Below are 23,642 nucleotides of genomic sequence, written 5' to 3'. Positions count from 1 at the left end.
AGGTTTTGGACTTGTAGTAAAGGAATTTACTTGGGAATATACAGTAAAACTGCTAATGTTTGACTCACTCTGTAAAGATGCACCTCTAGCACTGATTATGTTTTTTTTACTCTCTGTTATTCATTTGATTGCAGGTGTTTCAAACACTTTTTCAAAGCTTGTGAAATAGAACCATGACTTCTCATGCATTTATTGTAAGTATCTTCATTTATTGAGTGCATGGTATTTTCAGAATAAATCCACATTTCTGTATTATCTTTTAAGGTTTTGTACACTCACCAAAAGACCAAAAAGTCCAAAACCTGGCAAGATGGAATTCTGAAGCTATCATCAGAAGGGAGAGTGGTAAGAAATGTTGTCATAATTAAGTTACTATGTAAATAACTGCTCATAACTTTTTGCTGCACTCCCAGGGGTATTTGCGGTTATGCTGATTCAGGCTTGAGGATTTACAGTCTTTGAATGAAAGTAAAATCAGGTAGAAATATTTTAGCGTGAGGCCCGGCTAAGTGGCTTGTGAACGACATGATGATCTCCGACCCCTTGGATGCTGTAGGCTAACAATCCGTATAGGAACTACTAATAGCCAATCACAGCCCAAAGTTGTGAATAACATGATGCTCTCCCATTGGATGCTGCTTCCAGTTTGCCTCTAAGCAGGTGCTTTTTTTTTAATTCCTGGCTTGAAGGCAAGCTTTAGTTGCATAAAAACCATCTGTAGTACCAAGTAGAGCTCCCTTTAGGCTGACAATCCACATGGAAGCTACTAATAGCCAATCACAGCTTAAAGTTGGCACCCACAGGAACTTTTTGCATGCCTATGTTGCTCTCCAACTTTCTTTACATTGAATTGTGGCTCACGAGTAAGAAAGTTTGGGGACCCCCTGGCCTAGCTAGTCAACATTTTGTTGATTATACTCCAATTATCTTTCAGGGAGAACTACATTGTATTAGGACACCTTGGGGTTTTCTAGAGTAAGGGAAGCATGTCAGTCCAGGGGCTTCATTGTTCTCAGCATTTGGTTTTCAGTTTGCGTGACAGAAGAACAGGCTAATATGCAACCATAACTTTGAGATATGCATTCCTTTATTTTATTGTATATAATATACATTATAATCCTTTGTGTGTGCATTTTTATAGTTTTTTCTTTGAAATCTCTTCATAACAGGCAACATTATATAATGACAAAGGACAACGCCTGGAAAATGTTTATTTGAAAACAAATAAGGTAGTACTACAATAAGGTACTAAAGTGCCGTTTTAGAACATTTTTTCATATTCTTCACTTGAAAAAAGAAGCACTGTTGTATTTTGCTTCAATAAGTGCCCTCTCCAGAGAAACAAATAACAAGATATTTAGTATGCCATCCTTAACTCTGTAAGGATCATAAATGACTTACAGTATACAGGAACTGGCAACTCATTGTCAAAGTAGTAACCTCTCTTCCACACATTTATTTGTGAAAGTGTGTCTGGTGTTCTGATTGTTAATTTGTTAATCTGACAATATCTTGATGATACTAAATTTGCTAGTTGCTTTTTACTCACTGTAGAATGTCCCCCCCTATCTCCTTCCTTTTAAAGATGCTAGCATTCATGATTTTTTTGTATGCCCTTCATGTCATAACATTAACTTGCAGTGTTCTCAGTACATAATAACATAAACTTTGGTATTTACTGCTATAGTTGAATCTAGGGGATGACTTGGAAAGTGATCGTTATTTAATCACAGTTGAAGGAGAAGATTTAAGCGGTGGTGTGCCACAGAGTGCTACAGAAGTCAAGGAAGTTCCCAAAATCAATAAAACCACCTTGAAACCTATTGGTCTTCTTCATCCTGTTGGTCTGAAAAGGAAATATTCTGTAAGTTTTGATTAAAAAAATAATATTTATGATGCTTAGATTTGAAAACTTTTAAAAGCCCAACACCAACATGTTTTATCCCAATTTAATTTTCAATAAAAACATTTGTTTTGTTGCTAAGATATACGGTATGTGAGTGCAGCATTCTTTGTTAAATTGTTTACAATTCTTAACCAGCACCCAGGCACATCTATAGATGTGCTCTCCTTTGTCCTAATGATATATATATATATATATATATATATATATATATATATATATATATATATATATATATATATATATATATATGTTTTTTAATATGCTACATATTATTTATGTATCGTCTCATTTCAGGGTTTTCAAGGTCCACGTGAAGTTTCAAAGAAGCCTTCTCTGGAGGTAGAGGATATAACAAAGACATCATCTCCTGTGCTAGCACAAACATGCTCCTCGTTGCCTTCACAGTTGTACACTACATCACCTCTGTTTGCTACTCCTCGCTTAAAGAATGCGGAAACCATTGTGCCAGTTGATAGTGGTTCTCTTGTCTCCTGGAAAAACAATCCTGACAAAATAAATCACAATGTACCATTCTCTTCTTCTTTTTCATGCTCGTATTCATGTAATTCAACGTGGATTACTGAAAGTGAAAAAGTGGACGACTCTTCTTCTGCAGCCTCCAACATAGAAGTTAATAGTTCTGCACAAAACATTAGAAGCAGATCACAAATTTTGGCATTATTAAAGCCCCAGCCTCCCCAGCAAACCAGAGCAACATTTTCTAAATCTAATAAGCAGCATTATAATAAGCATGCTGGTTCTAAGCAAAGTGATGTGCTAAATACAAAGGATGCAACTTTGAATGAAAAAGAAAACAATTTTGTAGTTGCTGGGCAAAAACCTAAATATCCTCAAGGTATGATACCCATTGAACCTAATTTTATAAAAAGTCGGTGGGATGTATACTTAGAGCATTCATCACCATCTGATTCTGAAGATCCTGTTAATACTGACAAAGATAAATCTGTTGAACCAGTTGACCCAAATAGGATGCAATGCTTTTCAAGTTCCTTAGACAACTTTCTAAACCAAAATAGTAATCTGAAAAGTTCTGGGGAAAATATTTTGGATTCTGATGAAGCTTACATGGTAATGGACAACAATGTTCAGAGCTCTTTGCTGAGTTTGCAGTTATCAGCACAGCCCTCAGTGAAATGTGTAAGCTCAGTGGGGATAGAGTCTGAAAAATGCCAACTACCGCCGTTACCTGAAGGAACTGAATTCTCAACATGTCCAGAGACCAGCATATTACATTTGCAGTGGAAAACAGAAACAAGTAACTGTGAAAGATTTGTAGGACAAGAAAGCATTCTAAATTCAGATAATCATCCATATGCTACTCCACCATTTGGGGATACTTCCTCCAAATACAGTCATCATGGATGTTCATATAGAGAGACAACCATATCAGAGAAACCAGTTGCTTCCCCTGTTTTGAATATACCTGATACAAATATCTGTTCTGCTGAAGAAGATATTAGTGACACAGCAATGACAGAAATCACATTCAACTTGATGGACAGTTTTGATTCCATAGTCTCAGATGATGAGGATTCAAATATACTTACAGAAGGATGCCTTCATATAAAAGAAGTGATAGCAGAGAAGGGCCTCACAAACCATAAAGGTCAAAAGGACAATATGCCTTTGCATTGCCAGAATGGAAAGCATACAGTTAATGAAATTATGCCTTCCAAAGATATAGCTGGCTTGTCAGTTGATTCTGATATATCCGGAATTAAGGATTATTGTTTAGTGGAACAGGACAGCAATTTACAGGTGCTCTCCAACACTGTTGAACATGATGAGGGCTTTGCAATGAAAGAAGAACACAAGGAAAAGTTCCCTGGAACATCTGATTTGGGCTGTACTTTTGACATTAAAACTGAACTTTCACAGGACAAAAAGCACCCCACAGAAAACACTATGCATATATCCATGGGAAATATTGTACAGCTTAATAGCAGCCTTTTGGAAAATTGTACAGTAGTGAAGGAGGTCTCAAAGCTTTCCCAAGAGTCAAATAGAAGCAGTAATAATTGTATATTAGAGAGTCCTATAAACAAATCACAATTTAGAATGCCACTGTTAGAAAATCATATGCATAATTCAAATGAAGACATTTTGTGTAATGAAAGCACCTCTGATAACATAGAAAATAATAATGCAGAAAACAGCATCTCCGTTCTAAAAAGACTGACAAAGCACAACAATGCAATAGAGAGCCTAGACATTTTAAAGGATGATTCTGAATCAACATCTCAAGAAGATGAGTGTTCTGGCCAAACAGATAAGCTGAATGGAGAAGTGGAAGGTTAGAATCTCAATTTTCTTTTTTTTTTATTTTAAAAACAGCTTTTTGAAGAAAGTTTTTTTTTTTTATTTGAATGGTAATGTTTTATAGCAAACTGCTACACACCCTGATTTTTTTTATCACCCTAGCTGTCTGTTTATTTGCATTAAAATTCAGATGCTGGCAACTAATTTCAAGTCAGCTGGGAGATATTTTCTTATTTATAAACTACTATTCTATGTGTTTTAGTTGCAAGTAACCAATATTTATTTAATTGGGAAAACAATATTATTACACTAAAGGTTCCTTTGAACCTCTGCAGGGCTTCTATAAAAGCCTTTATCTTTCAAATAGTCATGTGTATATGTATGTACATTTGTCATTCATTAGGTCACTTTGTGACTGTACAAATAAATTTTTGCTCTCTGAAGCAAAAAAATGTAGATTTGTTTAGTTTTGTAAGTTACATACATAAACATTTACATTACAAACCTTTGTCTCCTGGGTGTCTCATAATAAGAGGCATGGGAGAGGGACCAATGGGGACTGTAAATCTGTATATGGGTTAAATAAACACTTTATTCAATACATCCGTGTGCTACTAGATTTCTTTTTTGTGTGGGCACTTAAAACTTAGATACTGTAGACCAGTGATCCCCAACCCGTAGCTCGTGAACAACATGTTGCTCTCCAACCCCTTGGATGTTGCTCTTAGTGGCCTCAAAGCAGGAGCTTATTTTTGAATTCCAGACTTGGAGGCAACTTTTGGTTGTATAAAAAACAGGTACACTGCCAAACAGAGACTCAATGTAGATTGGCTAATTACAGTACTTATTTGGCACCCCAAGAACATTTTTCATGCCAGTGTTGCTCCCCAACTCCTTTTACTTCTGAATGTTGCTCACAGGTTCAAAAGGTTGGGGATCCCTGCTGTAGACAAAAGCAGCAGTAGCTGGTGCTACTTTTTTATTCTTATATTGTTTCTCTGTTGACATTTGGCAAGTAGACTACAAGGGCATTTTCAGTGGACGGAACATAATACTAGGTGAAAAAAGAAATTTTATAAGGAAAAAGCTAATTTTATAATACAGTAGAACCTCCCAATTACGTTTTAAAATGTAATAAATTATTTATCTGCAAGGTATCTAACACAAAAAGATGAAGATGGTGTATTTTGAATTTTTCTGCCATGCAAGGAAGCAGCCAGAGTTACAGGGCTACAACTGTAATTAGTCCCATTTCTGTTGTCCAAAAAACAGTACAATTAGTAACAATTTAGTATTATCCCTTTTGCCCCTGGGAGCTCAATCTGTTCCATTTATATATGGTTCCATAGGGTAGCCCTTCTGCTTGGATTATGTGTTTTGTTTGATTAACATACATAAAACATGTTTTTTTAAATGTACTATAGGGAATGAGTATAGGAAGTGTACATAGAGTGTGTTTAGTCAGTGCATATGGATATGTGGTGTGTCAATAAACTATGCATTGAGTGAAGACATATTTTGTATCTTATGTTGGCACTAGGCAATGTTGCTAAAGGATGAAGGTTTTTTTTTTTTTGTTTGCCCTAGCACAGTTATCTCTGCCCCCCCCCCCCCCCCATGCTTCCCACACACACACACAAAATATACTAATGGAAAGCATGCAAAAAAACTTTGGCTTTGATACAGACAAGGGGTTATTTCAGATGAACTTGAAAGCATTTTCTTTTTTTTTTCTTGTTTTTCTGAAGAGTTCCACAATGTACAAGAAGCTATGGGACTGAAGAACAATATTATGGCAAATATTACCATCTTATTTTCATTCTAGATCATCGCAAGACTATACTTGATGATTTGTTCCTGTGTGACTCTGAGCTTTACCAAGATAAACTTTTTCCCACTGCAGAATACATATGTTCACCAGACATTCACTCTAACAATACGTCCAGTTTCCAGTGTCCTGAACCTGCCCCACTTAAGATGGTAACTATTTTTGTTATGTAGCGGTTATATTATATTATGCCTTTTGACATTCTGATGAAGAATATTTTCCCTTGTCTATTAACATATCCTATAGTCTTCCTTTTTCTTTATCTAGTTTCACTACTTTTCTTGATGTCAGTCAATGGTGGGTAATTGTGTCTTATCTGAAAGATTACAGATCCCATTAAAACCAGTTACTGAGCAAGGAATAGTAACAGTGCTAGAGGAAAAGTCTGTATTAAGATGGTAATAATGAAACAAGTACATGCAGAAGCTGCCCCTGCTTTATTTAAAATTACATTTTAATATGATGTAGACCGCTGTATTCTAACACATTTTTCAATTAATCTTTATTTTTATAAATTATGTCTTAAATTATTGGTTCTGCAGCTCCTCTTTGCCAGTTATACTGAAATAATAACCTGTTATATTAAACATGAAACCAAAAGGGCCTTGTATAAAATGCAGGGTGCAATGCTTAGTGCCACTGCATTACCTTTTGGGTACTCCCATTTTGCCCCAAACTCTAACAAAAACATATTGATAGAAATTGATGTGCGTTGATACCACTCATTCTTGAAGATGGGTCATTGTTAGGACTGCTTTACTTACACACCAAGAATCCCAAATTTTGCAAAACCAACTATGTTTTTTTACATGTTTGCATCATACTCATCACACCAGAATAGTATTTGGCAGAGCTGTATTCATAAGGGGTGGCTGTGGGGGGCACATGTTCATCTGCTAACTTGCACATCATTTTTAATCTGGTGTAAGGTCCTGGGCACAGCAAAGCCCCAAGTGCAAGTGCTTACTGAATGTACACTAAGGGGTCTGATTTTCAGCCCTTTAGTGCTCTATCACTTGCACCCATGGCCTTAAATTACCTCTTATTGTATATAATAAATCTAGATCGTATATGGTGCACTTTCCTTTTACTCCTGACAATGCAGTTGTATCTGTCACTATCTAAATGCATACATGGAGCAGTTTTACAGATCATCCCTTTTAAAATGAAGATAATTACTCAACTTGGCCACACCACAACCAAAAGCATATAATGAGCCATATTGGCCAGTAAGAGACTAGTTCCTGACTTTTGTCATTAGGGCGAAGAAGCTATCCGTTTGATTACTGACCACATCAGGGGGCCCATTTACTTTGTTCGAGTGAAGAAATTGAATAAAAAAAAACTTCGAATTTCGAATGATTTTTTTGGCTACTTCGACCATCGAATTGGCTACTTCGACCTTCGACTATGACTTCGACTTCAAATCGAACGATTTGAACTAAAAATCGTTCGACCATTCGATAGTCGAAGTACTGACTCTTTAAAAAAAACTTCGACCCCCTACTTCGCCATCTAAAACCTACCGAACCTCAATGTTGGCCTATGGGGAAGGTCCCCGTAGGCTTTGTAAGCTTTTTTTTGTAGAAGAAAAATCATTCGATCGATGGATTAAAATCCTTCGAATTGCTTGATCGAATGATTTTTCGTTCAATCGAACTATCTGCGGTAAATCCACTTAAAAAAGAACAAAAATGTATTCAATAAAAAAGTAGCAGACTGACGTTTAGGCTGACTCCTCAGCCTTTCTCACTTTTGATATATGTGTGTATATGTGTGTGTATATATATATATATATATATATATATTATTCCTGGAAGCATGAGTGCATACTGGGATTTTAATTAAAAATCAAAAATTTATTAAATTACATTAAAACTAGTCAACGTTTCGGTCCACCTCTAGGACCATTATCAAGACACTGAATGTTTTACAATGTAACATATAAATAGAAAAAAGGAAGAACCACTCACCCAATCACAAACCCCGATTAGAGTCATGTGTACAAAGAAAAGGAAAAGCAATCACCAGCATGTGCGACGTTAACCATTTAGTGCAAATTAAAAACTGCAAAAAAGAGGGAAACACAAGAATAGATTTAAAAACATTGCAGCTTAAATAGTTAATGGAGTATAGAAACAGATAACATCAGGAAGCATTTCTAACAAAGTCTCAATTTTAGTTCATATATTAGAACGGCAACAAAAGTAACAATTTTAAAAAAAATCTATGTATGTATAATAGCAACTTAGTTTATAGGCTTAGCAAAAGGGCAGTGTGGGGATCACCTTTGTTTTAGAAAACAGGTTAAGGGACAATTCTCATTAAGGCCAAGTGGGGACAGGGTATTTAATTTTTTAATCCAAAATACCTCCTTTTGTAATAGAATATTAGACCGATCACCACCCCGCCTTAACGGAGGAATGTGATCAATGCCTATATATTTGAAAGTAGGCAATCTGTGTCCCTGTTCAAGGAAATGTTTAGCTACTGGTTTCATAGTTTTTCCGTCTCGAAAGGCCGTGCTAATTGCGGATCGGTGTGCGTCCATCCTAAGCCTCAATGTCAAATCAGTTTTCCCTACATACGACAAGCCACAAGGGCAGGTGATTAGGTATATCACGTGTGTCGTGTTACAGGTAATGTGGTGTCTTATAGTAAATCGTTTGCCCGTATGTGGATGTAGAAAAGACTGCCCGGGGGACATAAATCTGCAGGAGGTGCACGTAGGGCATCTGTAGCATCCAGGCTTAGCATTGGAGAGCCAGGTGCACGTAGGGTTAAGATAGCAATGCACAGGGTCACTTTTAACAAGGAGATCCCTTAAATTAGTACCCCTTTTATAGCAGACTAACGGGGGTCTGGAAAAATCTTGGCCAGATCAGCATCAGATTTTAATATATTCCATTGTTTTTTAATAAAGTTGCCCACAGTTTTAGTATGTTGATTGTATTTGGTACTGACAACCACCCCGGATTGATTTCCCCTTGTTCTCTCCGATTCAACCTGGCGTTTCCTCGCTGTCGCCAAAGCCTCATTTAACACACTATGGGAATAGCCCCTCTCTTTAAACCTATTCCACATCTCGGTTATCTGTATCTCCCTTACTGACGCCACAGAATTGTTCCTTAAGACCCTACAAAACTGGGAAATAGGGAGAGATTTTTTCATAGCAATCGGATGGCAACTGGAAAAATGTAAAAGGACATTTTTGTCCGTTGGTTTACGATATAAAGAAAAATCAACTTTCGAATTATTAAGCGAAAGTGTTACATCTAGAAAATTGATGGTATGAGGATGGATAGCATAGGTAAACCGTACTGGACTTTCCAACAAATTTAGTGTCTCAACCATATCCTGGAACTGAATAACCGTACCGCCCCATATTATCAACAAATCGTCGATGTAGCGATGAAAAAACAGAAGTTTGTCACCAAACATAGGCACAATGTGCCTCAATTCGTATTGGTGCATATACAGATTGGCGTACGATGGCGCCATGGCCGCCCCCATTGTGGTCCCAGAAGTCTGCAAAAAATAGTCATTTTCTAAACGAAAATAATTTAACGATAAAGTTAATTTCAACGATTCCAAAATAAAGGGAATGGGAGGGCCGGTATAATTAGTAAACTCCTCCAACGATGCTTTTACAGAATTAATGCCATCGTCATGGGGAATAATGGTGTGTAGGCTAACGACATCCATACTTGCAAGGAAAATCGGTCCAGAGTCGGGAAACAACATATCTTTTAAACACTCTAAAAGGTGTGGTGTGTCTTTTAGGTAAGTAGGGGTATTTTGTACAACTGGTTGTAAAATGGTATCTAAATAGATCCCTATAGGATGTAGAAGTGAATCTCGCCCGGACACAATAGGTCGACCGAGAGGGTTGGTGAGGCTCTTGTGGACCTTAGGTAAAGTGTAAAGCACCGGACAGCTAGGAAATTGCTGAAACAGAAAATCTTTCAATTGTGCATTAATTACTTTATCCTCAAAAGCCTTCAAAATGACATTATGAACTAGCTTAACAAACTTAGAAATGGGATCTCCAGGTAGCCTCTCATACGTCCCTGGCTCCGAAAGCAACCTTACAATATCAGCTTTGTAGTCGCAATAGTTCAATAATACAATCCCTCCCCCCTTATCAGCAGGGCGAATCACTATGCTGTTGTCACTTATAAGGGATTTGATAGCAGTACGTTCAGCTTTAGTCAAATTGTCCATATATTTAAGAACTCCATCCGGAGGATCAGAAACCACATTGTTTTCCACAGTCATAAAGTCATAAACAGCTTAATGGCCGAATTTGTTGTAGGTGGAGTAAACACACTTTTTAGTTTAAGGGACGATGGTGCAGCGGCCGCCTGTATATTATTTTTGAAATGATCCTTAAGATTTAATAGACGACCAAATTTAAAGCAGTCAACCTCCCAGTCCAAAGAATTGAAATGTCCAGTGGGGACAAACGATAAGCCTTTGTTTAATAGACGTGTCTCAGATTCAGTTAGAGTGTGATTGGACAAGTTATAAATAGGGAATGTCACATTCTGCTGCTTCGACCCCTTCTTACCATGCCTGGTTGGGTATTTTTTGGTATATATTTTTTTATACATATTGAGCTTTAGCTGTACTTAAAAAACAGTCTACTGCACCGTAACACAATTTAACAAATTAAATCTCATTGTTTTAGCTGAAAGGAAGCAGAAGTTAATTATCTTAAATTACATTTACAGCTATGCACTGTATCGGCAGAGGAAAAATGTCATGTTGAACTCAGTGAGGATTTTCCAGCCAAGCCTGATTCAATGCATGTACCTCAAGGAACCCATTGTAATAACCGTAAGTAAAAGAAGACCTGTTTAGTTCTGACTTTTATTGATGTTTAAAAAAAAAGTCAGTATGGTAAATGTATCATTATAATAACTGAATTGGCATATAAAAAATATAAATGCCGAAAACCTCTAAAAGTCTGAATTGAATTAAAATGGTCCAACAGCAGTCGCCACTGACTTACACTGACTTTCGGACCTCGACAACTTTTACCTGGTGAAGTTTTTGTGGTTTTCATAGTTAATAAATCTTGAATTTTTAGAGCTTTTTAAAAAAAAAAATAGGAAAACCGTGAATTTTTCATGGAAAAAATCAAAATACAATTGTTAGTAAATGTGCCCCTTAATGTTTTATCTGTGACTAAGAATGCAGGCTAACTGCTGAATCTGTAGCTTGTAAAAAGTTATTTTTACCATTTTGTGTTCTGTGTTTCTGTCTTAATTCCAGCTGCCCGAGACAGAGCATTTCCTCTGCTTCAGTGGGGTAGAAGCACCCAGGAATCCGATTGTGACTGGGACCTTTCACAGTGGCCTTCCAGAGGAACAATCAAGGTTATTTCATAAATTTTTTTTTTTATAAAGAAAGCTGATGTCAGCAATGACATTTGTAGCTGCCCACAACTCTGTTCATTTCAAGCACTTGAGCTTGCTACATTAACTGGGCAACCTCATCACCCATGTGGCCCTATCAAGTAAACAAACTGTAGCTGCATAAATCAGAATAAAGATAAAATTTACTTATCAGACCTATCAGTAATTTTCCTGTGTTTTATATAGGGATTAGTAGATGCTAATGGTATGCTTTCCTTACAGGAAAATATAAAAGTATTTCTTATCAAGCTACAAGGTGTGGCTACTAATCTCTCTGTGATATGAGCCTAATGTAACTAGTTCTCTCTTTATGTTATCATATTTTAGCCAAACCTTACAATACTTCAAGAAAAACTAGATGTAGATCGTCCAATTTTTCTCAGACCACGGTATGAAAATGTGACTATGCAGTTAAAGGACACACAAACTGCCACCCAAGGTAAGATGCTGTTTCCATGATACAAATATTAGGATTCCTTTAAGGTTAGAGAGAAAATAAATCTTGATGCAGTTAATTTTGGTGACTGTTTTTTGCTTTTGTTTTGTGCATTAGACACCAGTTTTCCAAATATCACAGTTTCCCAAGTTGGTTCAAGGCTTCAGAGACAATTGCCAGTTGTAACAACACCAGACCTTGTAGACTCTACCAGACCAGTACCAGCAGGACATGAATACAAAGAATTTATATTAGACAACAACCTTAGTCTACCTCCCAATATATCTTCAGCCATGAACAACTTCATAGATGACCTTGTACATGATGTTGAGTGTACTAGAGAGGACACGGGTTTCCTGAAAACAACAGAAGATAGATCTGGGAATTCACCGAATAGATCAAGCAAATGGACAAAATATCAAAACAAGTCTCACAGCAGCAAGGCAAATGAGAATGTACAAGATATAAAAGCAAATGAGGAGTTTTTTGCACAGTCTTTGTTTAGAAAGGAACCATGTATTCTAGAGAAAGGTGGGACTGGTGATAAGGCCCCTGTGGAATCTGCTCATCTAAGTTTGCTAAAGGGCACCCTAAGTAAAAACAATAGTAGTTTTTTGCAGCGTGGGCTCCTCACCAAACGCCGCCCAAATATTATTAGCACACAACATAATGAGGGCAACCCGAATTTCCTTTCTGATTCATCAGGCAATACAAAGGTGTGTAGTGACTGGTATTTAAAGCACTTTCACTGAAAAGTATGTAAAGTTTTTTCAATTCACCGACAACCTACAACTAGATTTCTGTTTTTTAGCTTATTTGAGCTGCTGGCTATTTCTTTTCTTTTTTACTTATTATGGGGACAAACAACATATATTTAGCTGTTTTACTTTCAGATCCTAGAATAACATATCACTCATTTTAAGTGAACAGTGTATCTATTATTTAAAGTAACACTATCAACAAAAAATATATATATGTTTAGTACAGTAGATGTAATTTGAAAACAGTTGACTTGCTTAAATTTAATAACCATTAAGGCTAAGGAACATGCATTTTGACTACTCCTCTCAGGCAGAAATCAGCAAAATCCAAAATGCTCTGACACTGTTTCCATACGGCTAGACTGGGAAACATACTAACCAAGACAGACATGAGAGGAAGAACACCACTTGCGCACCGCCACTAACTTGCTTTAGCATTTCTGAATAGTGGTATGCTTTTACAAAAACTTAGCAATATAGGGAAACACATAAACAGCAGACAACATTCCCCAAGGAAGATCCTCTAGAGAGTAAGCTTTTAGGGGGGTATGTAATAAAAGGTACAAACTTTTCTACAGTTCTAGCCACCTGCAGCACCAACCAGCAGGAAGCATTTACTGGTCAGCTGTCAGTCTCTATGGGTTACCAGACATGGAAAATGCTGGGACTTTTATGGGCATAACTCGTAAGTATTTATTTAGCAACATAAAACTGCCCATAACAAATTCAGAAAATGATAGAATTATTTTTTTAAAAAGGTATTGAAATTGGGGTAACCATTTAATAACAGTTTAACTTGTGTGTTGTCAATGTTCATATAAACCTTTGATTTTTAGATTTCCTGTGAGCTACACTTTCCTAGTAGGGAAACTGTACAGTCTGCTGTGAGCATTCCTAAAAGAGAAATTTCCATACCTATTCTGTTCCAGTCGGCAACTCATTACAAACATGTCTTCACTGCAGCACTCACAGGTATAATTGGTATGAAATTATCTGCATTGTATTAGAGTAAAGATGGTCATACAGGGCCAGAGTTAAGCTGTTGATTTGGCCCATTCAGTTGGCAGCTTATCTGGCTGAGATAGGCCTGCCCGACCAATATCTGACCCAAAAAAAAAACATGTTGATTGGGCAGGTGTAAAAATCTGGTTGCAGAGAGGACTAAATCAGCATGTTGATGCAGTCCTTCCCCCGAGAGCTTGTAAACTGTAAACTTCAACCTATCGTTATATTCACTGTTCTATTTAGAACTTATTCTATAAACTTCAGCTACCTCCTGGTCATCAACTTCCTGGTAAAAAGTGTCTTCTATTTTCTGCTGATTTTACTGTTGTTTATATTCTGTAACCCTTTTTAAGCAGGGCTATTGTCTCTACAGTCTCTGTATTGTGCCAGTACAAAAGCAAACCGATAACCATGGCCTGTTTTTAATCACATGCAGAACATTTAAACGTAATAATGTTTGAACTATCTCAGCGGCTTCACAAAGCTCTCTCTAAAGTTGACATGTCTTCCTACACATCATCCAGAGCAGCAGGGGAGATGGGTAAACATGATGTTGCTCCCCTGTGCATTCACCAGCAACCAGCAAAACTTGTGATGGTGAAAAAAGAGGGTCCAAACAAGGTAATAATTATACTACTAAATTAATTTGCGCTTTCTCTGTTTTTTGCTGTTTCTCTGAAATCTAGGTATTAAAGACAAATTGATAAGCAACACACACAAATTATAAGTGAAGTGTGGGCACCAAAGTACAATAATGTTGATATATGTGGGGGCAGATGGGCTCGGGTGTCCACCAACTGTAAGTAGCATATATACACGAAAAAATGGGACTTAACCCCCTACCCATGTGACCCCAAATACTCAATCTAAATGAATGTTCCACAGTATGAAGTAAAAGGCAATATTTATTATACAACACTATGCCAATGTACAGTTAAAACCAATTAAAATAAAACTAAGCAGTGCTGCATTTGCAAAAGGGATCCCTTGCTATAGTATCTAAGTATACATCAACATAGATGGCAATTAATATGCTGAAATGTATAAGTAGCGTGTCTGGAACCAAGCCGAAGCGCTCTAATAATGAACCAAAATCTCAATTTGTAAGAGAATAAACAGTTCCAGACAATCCGGTAATAATGTTCAGTTAGTAGTAGCCAAGACACAATATTAATATATCCCCAGGTCTGAAGTATTCCAAAAGTCGCCAGATGTGTGTAACAGGCCCCTCTAGCACAAGTCTCCTCGAGATGTCGGTGTGCTACAGAGGATACACCTACGATATTAGCCAGAGCCCTCACGGGTGAACGCGGTCATTTGGATTTACCATAGAGGCCAACAGGCCAACGGTGAAATAACGTGTTTGAAGGTATTGGTGTCTCCCAACGTGACCCGCTCAATTAGAAAATAAAGATATTACCGACCAAGCGGTAAATAACGTGTTTGGGGCCAACGGTGAATAACGTGTTTGAAGGTATTGGTGTCTCCCAACGTGACCCGCTCAATTAGAAAATAAAGATATTACCGACCAAGCGGAAGTCCAGGAGCGGCCCCGTTATGAGTCCATGAGATGGCGTTTAATGACGTCTTCACTGCGGCTCCGTAGGAATTATTCACGGCAATCCTAGCACTTCAGACCTGCGAGAGGGGATCCTCACATACACAGCATGCGCTGCACCTCAAGAGGTAATATCTTTATTTTCTAATTGAGCGGGTCACGTTGTGAGACACCAATACCTTCAAACACGTTATTCACGTGACGGCCTGTTGGCCTCTTTGGTAAATCCAAATGACCGCGGCCACCCGTGAGGGCTCTCAGGTGTATCCCTCTTAACATTCTAATGGTGTAGCACACCGACATCTCGAGGAGACTTGTGCTAGAGGGGCCTGTTACACACATCTGGCGACTTTTGGCATACTTCAGACCTGGGGATATATTAATATTGTGTCTTGGCTACTACTAACTGAACATTATTACCGGATTGTCTGGAACTGTTTATTCTCTTACAAATTGAGATTTTGGTTCATTATTGGAGCGCTTCGGCTTGGTTCCAGACACGCTACTTATACATTTCAGCATATTAATTGCCATCTATGTTGATGTATACTTAGATAATATAGCAAGGGATCCCTTTTGCACATGCAGCGCTGCTTAGTTTTATTTTAATTGGTTTTAACTGTACATTGGCATAGTGTTGTATAATAAATATTGCCTTTTTTTTTTTTTAATAGTAACTTTTTATTGCGTTTTCAATAACAACAAGAAGGAAGGAAGTAAAGAAGGAAGGAAGAAGAAGGTAGACATGATAGGATACAAAGACAATTCGCAATAGACTTATTTAGTCATTGTTGCAGGAGAATCCAACCAAGGAGACCATATTTTATCGAATTTCTGTGGACAACCCCTGGCAATATATGTTAACTTATAAAGTTCCAGCTGGGAATTAATAAGATTAATAATCGTCCTATTAATCGTAGGAGGAGTTGGTCCCATCCAGTGTAGGGCTACCGTTGTCCTGGCATAGAACAAAAGGGCTCTCATCAATAATCTTGAGTGGATTCTGGGAACCAGAGCATCCGTTATGCCGAGTAGGCAGGTAGCTGGGTTTAGAACTTGAGGTAGAGTAAATTCTTCGGCTAAAAACTGCATTATCTTTTTCCAAAATTGCTGTAACACCGGACAAAACCATATAAGGTGTATGAAATCAGCATCCGGGGAGTTGCAGCGGGGGCATCTGGAATGCTCCAAGCGGCCCATAAGTTGTAGTTTTTTTGGTGTCAAGTATGTTTGATGTATAATTTTAAATTGAATGAGCCTGTCTCTTGTACTGATAAGAGGAAGATAGAGGCTTTCTTCTAATTCTTCCCAATCATCAGAATCTAAGTGAACACCACTACTTTCCCACTTAAGTTTGACCCTGGGTCTGGGGTCATATTTGAGAGAAGCAATGTGCGTGTACGTTTTGGATACCAGTTTCTGTTTCTCTGGTGGGCTTATTATAGTTTCTACAGTTATTTGTTGTATTTTGAGTGGGTTGATGTGAAATTGTGTGTGGTATAAATGTTGCAGTTGCAGGTATCTATACACCGACAGATCTGACAATTCCGGAGTTTGTTGGAACTGCTCTAGAGTTTTAAAATTGCCCACTTGTGTTATATGTTGCAGTTGCCTGATTCCAGCTCTTGCCCAGAAGCCCCCTCCAGTAAATTTGTCAAAGTTGCTTAGTGAGGCATTATGCCACAGGGGCATGTCTGGTGAAAAAGAATTGTCCTTATTGGTTAATTTGTATAACGTGTCCCACGATTTCTTAGTGGCATCCAACAATGGAATTAAAATTGGTAAGGATTTTTTTGGCCTGTAAAGAGCATGGTGTAATGATTCAATGGAACCGAAGTACAACGCTTCCAGCAGAGAAGCTGGGTTTTCCGTATCAAATGTTTTCCAATTGGAGGCATGTATTGCTTGTGTCGCTAGGTAGTAGGATTCATAGTTAGGCATCGCTAAGCCTAGGTGACTTGCGGGGGCATGAAGTGTTGTTCTAGCTACTGTGGGAGATTTTTGGGCCCACACAAAGTCAGCTTGTGTGCGGTCTATTGTTTGCAGAATTGATTTGGGTATATAGCAGGGTGAGTTAGTGAAGAGATATAAAAATTTGGGAAGAAATACCATCTTGCATATATTAATCCTGCCAATTTGGGTTAGAGGTAAGGTAGACCATTTTGCAAGTGTACTTTTCATAAGTTGTATAAGAGGTTGTAAATTAAGGGAAATAAATGTGGTTGGATCCTTATGAATTAAAATTCCTAAGTACTTAAAAGTATCCACTATTTTAAGGTTACTTGTAGGGTTTATTGACTGTAGCGCACAAGTGGTAAGTGGAAATAATTGAGATTTATCCCAGTTGATTTGTAGGCCAGAAAAATTCCCAAAAGTAGAGATTGTTTCTAAGGTGATTCCCAATGAGTCCGCTGGGTTGGCTAAGTATAAAAGGGTGTCATCTGCATAAAGAGAAATTTTTTCCTCTAAACCTTTATACACTAGGCCTTGAATCTGGGGATGTTGTCGAATAACAATGGCCATAGGTTCTATCGCCAAAGCAAATAGTAAGGGGGAAAGAGGGCATCCCTGTCTAGTTCCTCTAGATAGAGTAAAAGGAGCGGATAGCACATCATTCACTTTAAGTCTGGCCGTAGGTTTACTGTACATTAAGCGAACCCATTTAATAAAGCTTGGGCCAATTCCTAGTCTTGTCAAGACCTCCCAGAGATATGGCCATTCAATAGAATCAAATGCTTTGGCTGTATCTAGAGATACTACTACACCTGTTTCCCCATTTTCATGTGATGCTTGTAGATTAAAATGTAGTCTGCGTATGTTAATTGCGGTTGACTTGGAAGGAATGAAACCAGATTGGTCTTCATGTACCAGGGATGTTATAATTTTAATCAGTCGCCTTGCTAGGATTTTTGCTAATATTTTAACTTCACAATTTAGAAGTGATATCGGTCTATATGATGCGCAACTAGTACTATCTTTACCTGGTTTGGGTAAAACTATAATGGTTGCTTCTGAGAATGAGGGAGGTAGTGTGAAATTTTCATATGCGTGCATGTATGTATCCAGGAGTTTGGGGACCAATTGCTTTATGTGTAGTCTATACCATTCAATTCCGTATCCATCTGGACCCGGGGACTTCCCTGTAGACATAGCCATTATCGCCTCGGCTATCTCTAATTGCGAAATTGGATTGTCTAGATATTTAGTTTGGTGTTGAGATAAGTGAGGAAGGGTGATCTTGTTTAGATAGGTGTGCAGTTCCTCATTGGTGTATCGTGCTTTGGATGTGTATAAGTCTGCATAGTATGATTTAAATTCCTCAGCAATTTTGGAGGGAGCCAAAATGGCCTGACCTTGAGCATTAATAATTTTGGGAATGGCCGTAGATTGGTCCAATGTTTTGGCTAAAAAAGCTAGAGGCTTTCCATTTTTATCTCCTAGGGCAAATGCTCTACTAGTTGAGTATAAAAGCTGTTTTTTAGTGAGGTTCAACCTGTACAGTTCGACTTGTCTAAGGGCCATGGTAAAGTTAGCGTGGCTTTCGGGGGATGGGTCATCAGTGAAGTCTCGCTCGGCTTGTGCCAAACTGAGTTCCAGAGTATTTACTTGATCTTTGGTAATATTTCGTGCTTTATTAATTGTTGTTATTAAAGCCCCCCGCAATACTGCTTTGCTAGCCTCCCAAGTTGTGCTTGGGTTTGCAGATCCTGAATTAATTTCCCAGTAATTCTGAAGAGCCATAGTAGAATCTTCAATAATTGTATAGTTTTTAAGCCATAGTGGAGAAAGTCTCCATTGTTTGCACTGGGTTGGTGGGTGTAATTGTATTGATAAAAAAACAGGGGCGTGGTCTGAAATTGCGCGAGGGAGGAATTTGACTTCTCTTACTTTTGTAAGAAGATCAGCCGAGTTAGAATTAAATCTATGCGGGATAGTGATAAATATTGCCTTTTACTTCATACTGTGGAACATTCATTTAGATTGAGTATTTGGGGTCACATGGGTAGGGGGTTAAGTCCCATTTTTTCGTGTATATATGCTAAAGACAAATTGATTTCACTTTCCTAATATGACCTCTGTAAGCCAGATAGCCTCCTAAACTGTTAAAATATGACACTGGTTTTGATATATTGCTCAGCAGCATGAAGGTTTTCCAACTTACAGTGCCTTCTATAATGGCTGGGACAAAGACACATTTTTCTTATCCAAATCTTACCCCTCTGCTCTTCAGTGTACAATTTTAAATCAAACAATTCAGACGTAATTAAAGTGCACATTCCAGACTAATTTAACGTTATTTGCATACACAGTCCCTCTCATTTCAGGGAACCATAATGTTTGGGACAATTGGCTTCACAGGTGTTTGTGATTGCTAAGGTGTGTTGCATTGCTTCATTAGTGCAGAGATAAGATTCATAGGCTTGCTTCTACCATTTGGAGTTTATAATGTAGTTGCCATTGTTCAACAAGAGGAGAAAAGCTGTGCCAATGAAAGTCACGGAAGCTATTGTATTATGAGGCTAAAAAACAAGAATAAAACCATTTGAGACATTTGTCAAACCTTAAGATTGCCAAAATCAGCACCTGGTGATGTTTGAATTGCTGACTTCAAGCAGTCATTGCATGCAAGGGATATGAAACAAAGTACTAAACATGACTACTTTACTATAACTACTATTACTACTATTACAAACATTTATGATGCCCTGAAATGAGGGGGACTGTGTATTGTAATTTATACATGGTGAAACTGAAATGTATGCAGATATCTTTTTCTTTTATCTATAAATTAAATTCTGGAATGTTCACACCTCTGAATAGTTTGATTTAAAATTTTACACGGAGAAGCAGAGGAGTGAATATAAGAAAATGTGTCTTTGTCCTAAACATTATGTAGAGCGCTGTATGTATTGGTTGTAATATATCGATCTGTGTCAGACTATGGTCAAGCTTGGGGAACATGCTCAGTAATGGCTGAAATGTCTACTATTGCTGAGCAATATTTTAATTAATGTATCAAATTGTTACAATTTAGAAAGTCAGAAATATGATTTATTGAGCTGCTACTGGGAAATTTGAAAGGTGGAAAAAACCTTTAGAAAATCAAATGAAAAATGTCATTATGTGTGGTATACTATTTGAAAATATGTTTTGTAAAGTTAAGCTGCCCCTTTAAGAATTTATTAGGGAGAAAACTGGGTCAGAAATGGAGTACACCACCTCCAGTCTAACTGCAGTTTGAATACTTATGTATACATTCACGTGAGAAAATGCACTTTTCTGGCTTAAATCTACCTTGTATTCTCTGTGCCAGTCAAGTCAGTTACTTCATACACAAGGGGGCTTATTTATTATGCTGTATATTATGCAACTAACGCCGGAAAAACAGTGCAAAAAGCTGTGTAATATAAATGGCAAATTTATAAAGGTTTGTGTTTTATTTTATGCCTTCCGAACACTGAATTTGAAGTTATTTTACACCACTTCAGACTTAATTCATATAATGCATTAAAGTCAATGGGAAAAAAGTCAAGCAGCAAGTAAGTCCCAGTTGAATTCGCTCTGGAAAAAGACGCATTAAAAATGGGATTCATGAACGCCGTACTTTTCCATAGCATTTTGAAGTGGCTGCTTAATTTTACACAGGATTATTACCCAGAGGAATGTGATTGCTGAAAATGCATACACAGCTGGATAAATACACCCTTTTTACTCAGCAATGCCTGGCAATGTGTGATATATTTGGCCGCTGTTTTTTTACGCAGAATGATAAATTGCCTCAAGGTGTTAGTGATCTTTGTCAGTGTGTTTTCTGAGGGCAGATAAATCTCCTGTAACATTGCCCTAAACTACAGTGGTGGATTACCATAGGGCCCATAATTTAAAGGGGAGCCTTTAATTTATCTACAAAAGGGGGCAGAGCACCTTAAACCCATATGTAATTTCCAAAATAATTACATGAGGAAAGGCATTTTCTATAACCTTATTATACAGAGAAGTAGAAAAAATAAATACAATGCAGAGAACGGCATCAAGTGAAACATTTGGAACTGCATGGCCCTGCATCTAGAAGTTACTGAGCTGCAAAGCTAAATGTATGTGTGTTTTGTACACGTGTACTGAAACTCATTATGTTGCTGCTCGCTTGTGCTTGTGTTTAAACATGCTTTCTGTCTATTTTTTTTTTAGGGACGTTTATTTTACACTTGTGATGCTCCTAAAAGTGACCAGTGTAAATTCTTCAAATGGTTGAATGAAACTCAGTCTTTAAGTCCAGTAGAAGGAAAAGCGCAACCCAAGGTCGCAATGGGTGATTTGAAAAGTGTGGCCAGTTATGTGAGATGTCACAAAGTAGCCCTTTACGAAGAGAGCTATCTAATGGTTAGGTATGCAGCATTGCACTTTTTGAGTAATGCATGTTAGATGTACAGGTATGAGACCTGTTATCCAGTCATCTACTTACATAGGGACAGATTTACTTAGGGTTAAATGGTAAATTGGAATTCCAATTTTTGAGTTGATTTTTTTTTGGTCAAAACAATTTCCAGTTTAAAACCACCAAGTTGAATTCAAAATTCGAATCTGAGATTTATGATCCACCTACCCTGGAAGTAACTCTAACTCGAATAGGTCACCACCTAAAATCTGGCAAGTTCATTTAGAAGTCAATGGCAGAGGTCTGCTGACCTATTTGAAGAAGTTAATAGCCTACCTGACATTCGAGTTTTTTTTTAAAGAAAAACTTGATTCGAATTGCGTTCAACTTCGATTCAAGTTTTTGGGTCTGTAACATTCGTTTGAATTTTAGACGTTCAAGTTTTTTCTTAAATAAGATACCATTTGAGTTTTGAGGTCATACCTGTACTAATGTATATAATGCAATTCCATGTCTGAAAAATATGTCAGAGACTACTAGAAGGAGATTACATAGTTACAAATTTGTGAACCATTTCTTTCATTTAATTGGATGAGGAAATCACTGTTGTATACAAAGACTTTTTCTGAAGAGCACACTTTTCTGTTTGAGTGGTATAAGGTCTCTTAATTTACTACTGCAGTTACTCATAGCAGACAATTATTAATTAGCTTCAGTCAGTCTTTTAAATTAAATGAAAGACCCGATCAATTGCTGTGAGAAATTGCACTGGTACAATATAGCATCTCTATTAACATGCCCTATCATGGTTGAAAATAGTAGTTAGGAGCCCCAGTATTTCTCAGACCTACATTATGTAAAATTACTTGTATTAATGCAAAGTTACTTATGTCACCACGACTGACGGAAAACAGTGTCCCTTGGCCAACAATCGTTTTGGTCACTGTTGGCTACATCACTCTGAAGTCAGCTACAGCATCTGCCAATATAAGCTACCTTAGTTTTTACATCCTAAAAAAAAATAGGATAAACTAACAGACTACTGTTCTGAAGTCCTTTGCATTCTTTAGCACTGGGAGTTTGGAAATTCATATGTAATTCATGTTTCCTGCACTGAACTAAGATGTCTCTTTAGGGCAGTGTCCAATGGGGAGATTTGCCTCTGGAGGAAACTTTGGGCGATTTAGCGGTATGTTGGTCATACTGCCAGCGATTTCGATTATTTCAAATGGAGAGGCATTTTCGGGAGATTTGTCACCCTTAATTTAAAAAAAAAAATGCCTAACTAGGAGATTTCATTTATAGTTGTCCCATTATCTCTATTTTAGGAAAGTATCTGGATTTCAAAATAAAAGCTTTGGCAAGTTTAAGAAAATGAATCTTGCAGACTCTGACTTTGCTGGTGAATCTAAAACCAAACTTTACCTTAAACTGAACAGAAAGGAAAACTCTTCAACTTATAGCAAAGGTAAATCGAAATACAGTAAAGCAAATTCGAACGTTTTTTTTTTCTCTTTCTAGAATTGCAGTTTCAAGTAAAATTAATCAAAAGGTTATATATATATATATATATATATTTCTCATGATCTAAAAGCTAACTATGTTGTATTTCTATGAACATTCATAACTGAGCTTTGTCTTTCCTAAAGATGATCTGTGGATTGTTTCAAAGATGATTGACTTTGAACCAGTGGATACTTTCATTGCTTGTAGTGTTTTCTTTGGTCCATCTGCTAACAATGAAATAGAGGTTTTTCCTCTGAAAGGATACTGCCCATCAAACTGGCCATCAAATAGTAAGTATACCCACACAGATACAGTTTGTGGTTTGTAAAGGATAAAAAACGAGGTGTTAGGTGGACTCCCTTTTCTACTAGTTTTGTCTGTCTTGGAAAATACTTCCGTTTTTTTTTTCTCTGTCTTGGAAAAGTTTTTCCTTTTTGTAGTCTATAAAGGCCATAATAAAGTCTATTAATTTACTGGGTTACCATGGTACTGTTTGATCCTTATTCTTTACATTCTTAAAATAGACAATTTGCATGTGTGCAAGTACACAGTACTGGGTCAGTATA

At 37.3% G+C, this 23,642-nt stretch overlaps 1 protein-coding gene across 4 annotated transcripts in view; it reads left to right on the top strand.

Annotated features, from left to right (window-relative positions):
• The window catches only part of LOC108710251 (protein ZGRF1), a 50,498-nt gene that overhangs the window by 2,457 nt on the left and 24,399 nt on the right, over positions 1 to 23,642 (top strand). For 3 of the 4 annotated variants that reach the window (XM_018251405.2, XM_018251412.2, XM_018251398.2), the window contains exons 2-16: positions 135 to 194; positions 265 to 345; positions 1,170 to 1,229; positions 1,688 to 1,864; positions 2,201 to 4,220; positions 6,012 to 6,166; positions 10,748 to 10,853; positions 11,292 to 11,395; positions 11,762 to 11,873; positions 11,988 to 12,586; positions 13,468 to 13,603; positions 14,073 to 14,257; positions 21,384 to 21,580; positions 22,899 to 23,038; positions 23,220 to 23,366. In XM_018251405.2, the coding sequence (XP_018106894.1) occupies positions 174 to 194; positions 265 to 345; positions 1,170 to 1,229; positions 1,688 to 1,864; positions 2,201 to 4,220; positions 6,012 to 6,166; positions 10,748 to 10,853; positions 11,292 to 11,395; positions 11,762 to 11,873; positions 11,988 to 12,586; positions 13,468 to 13,603; positions 14,073 to 14,257; positions 21,384 to 21,580; positions 22,899 to 23,038; positions 23,220 to 23,366 (4,240 nt within the window). In that variant the 5' untranslated portion in view covers positions 135 to 173. The remainder of the gene's footprint in view (positions 1 to 134; positions 195 to 264; positions 346 to 1,169; positions 1,230 to 1,687; positions 1,865 to 2,200; positions 4,221 to 6,011; positions 6,167 to 10,747; positions 10,854 to 11,291; positions 11,396 to 11,761; positions 11,874 to 11,987; positions 12,587 to 13,467; positions 13,604 to 14,072; positions 14,258 to 21,383; positions 21,581 to 22,898; positions 23,039 to 23,219; positions 23,367 to 23,642) is intronic. The other variant, XM_018251409.2, reaches the window with a different exon arrangement.

The sequence above is a fragment of the Xenopus laevis genome, chromosome 1L, assembly GCF_017654675.1.
Source record: "Xenopus laevis strain J_2021 chromosome 1L, Xenopus_laevis_v10.1, whole genome shotgun sequence".
In the NCBI taxonomy this organism is placed as follows: Eukaryota; Metazoa; Chordata; class Amphibia; order Anura; family Pipidae; genus Xenopus; species Xenopus laevis.
Note: the sequence above shows the minus strand (reverse complement) of the source record. Positions and strands in the feature narration are given on the sequence as shown.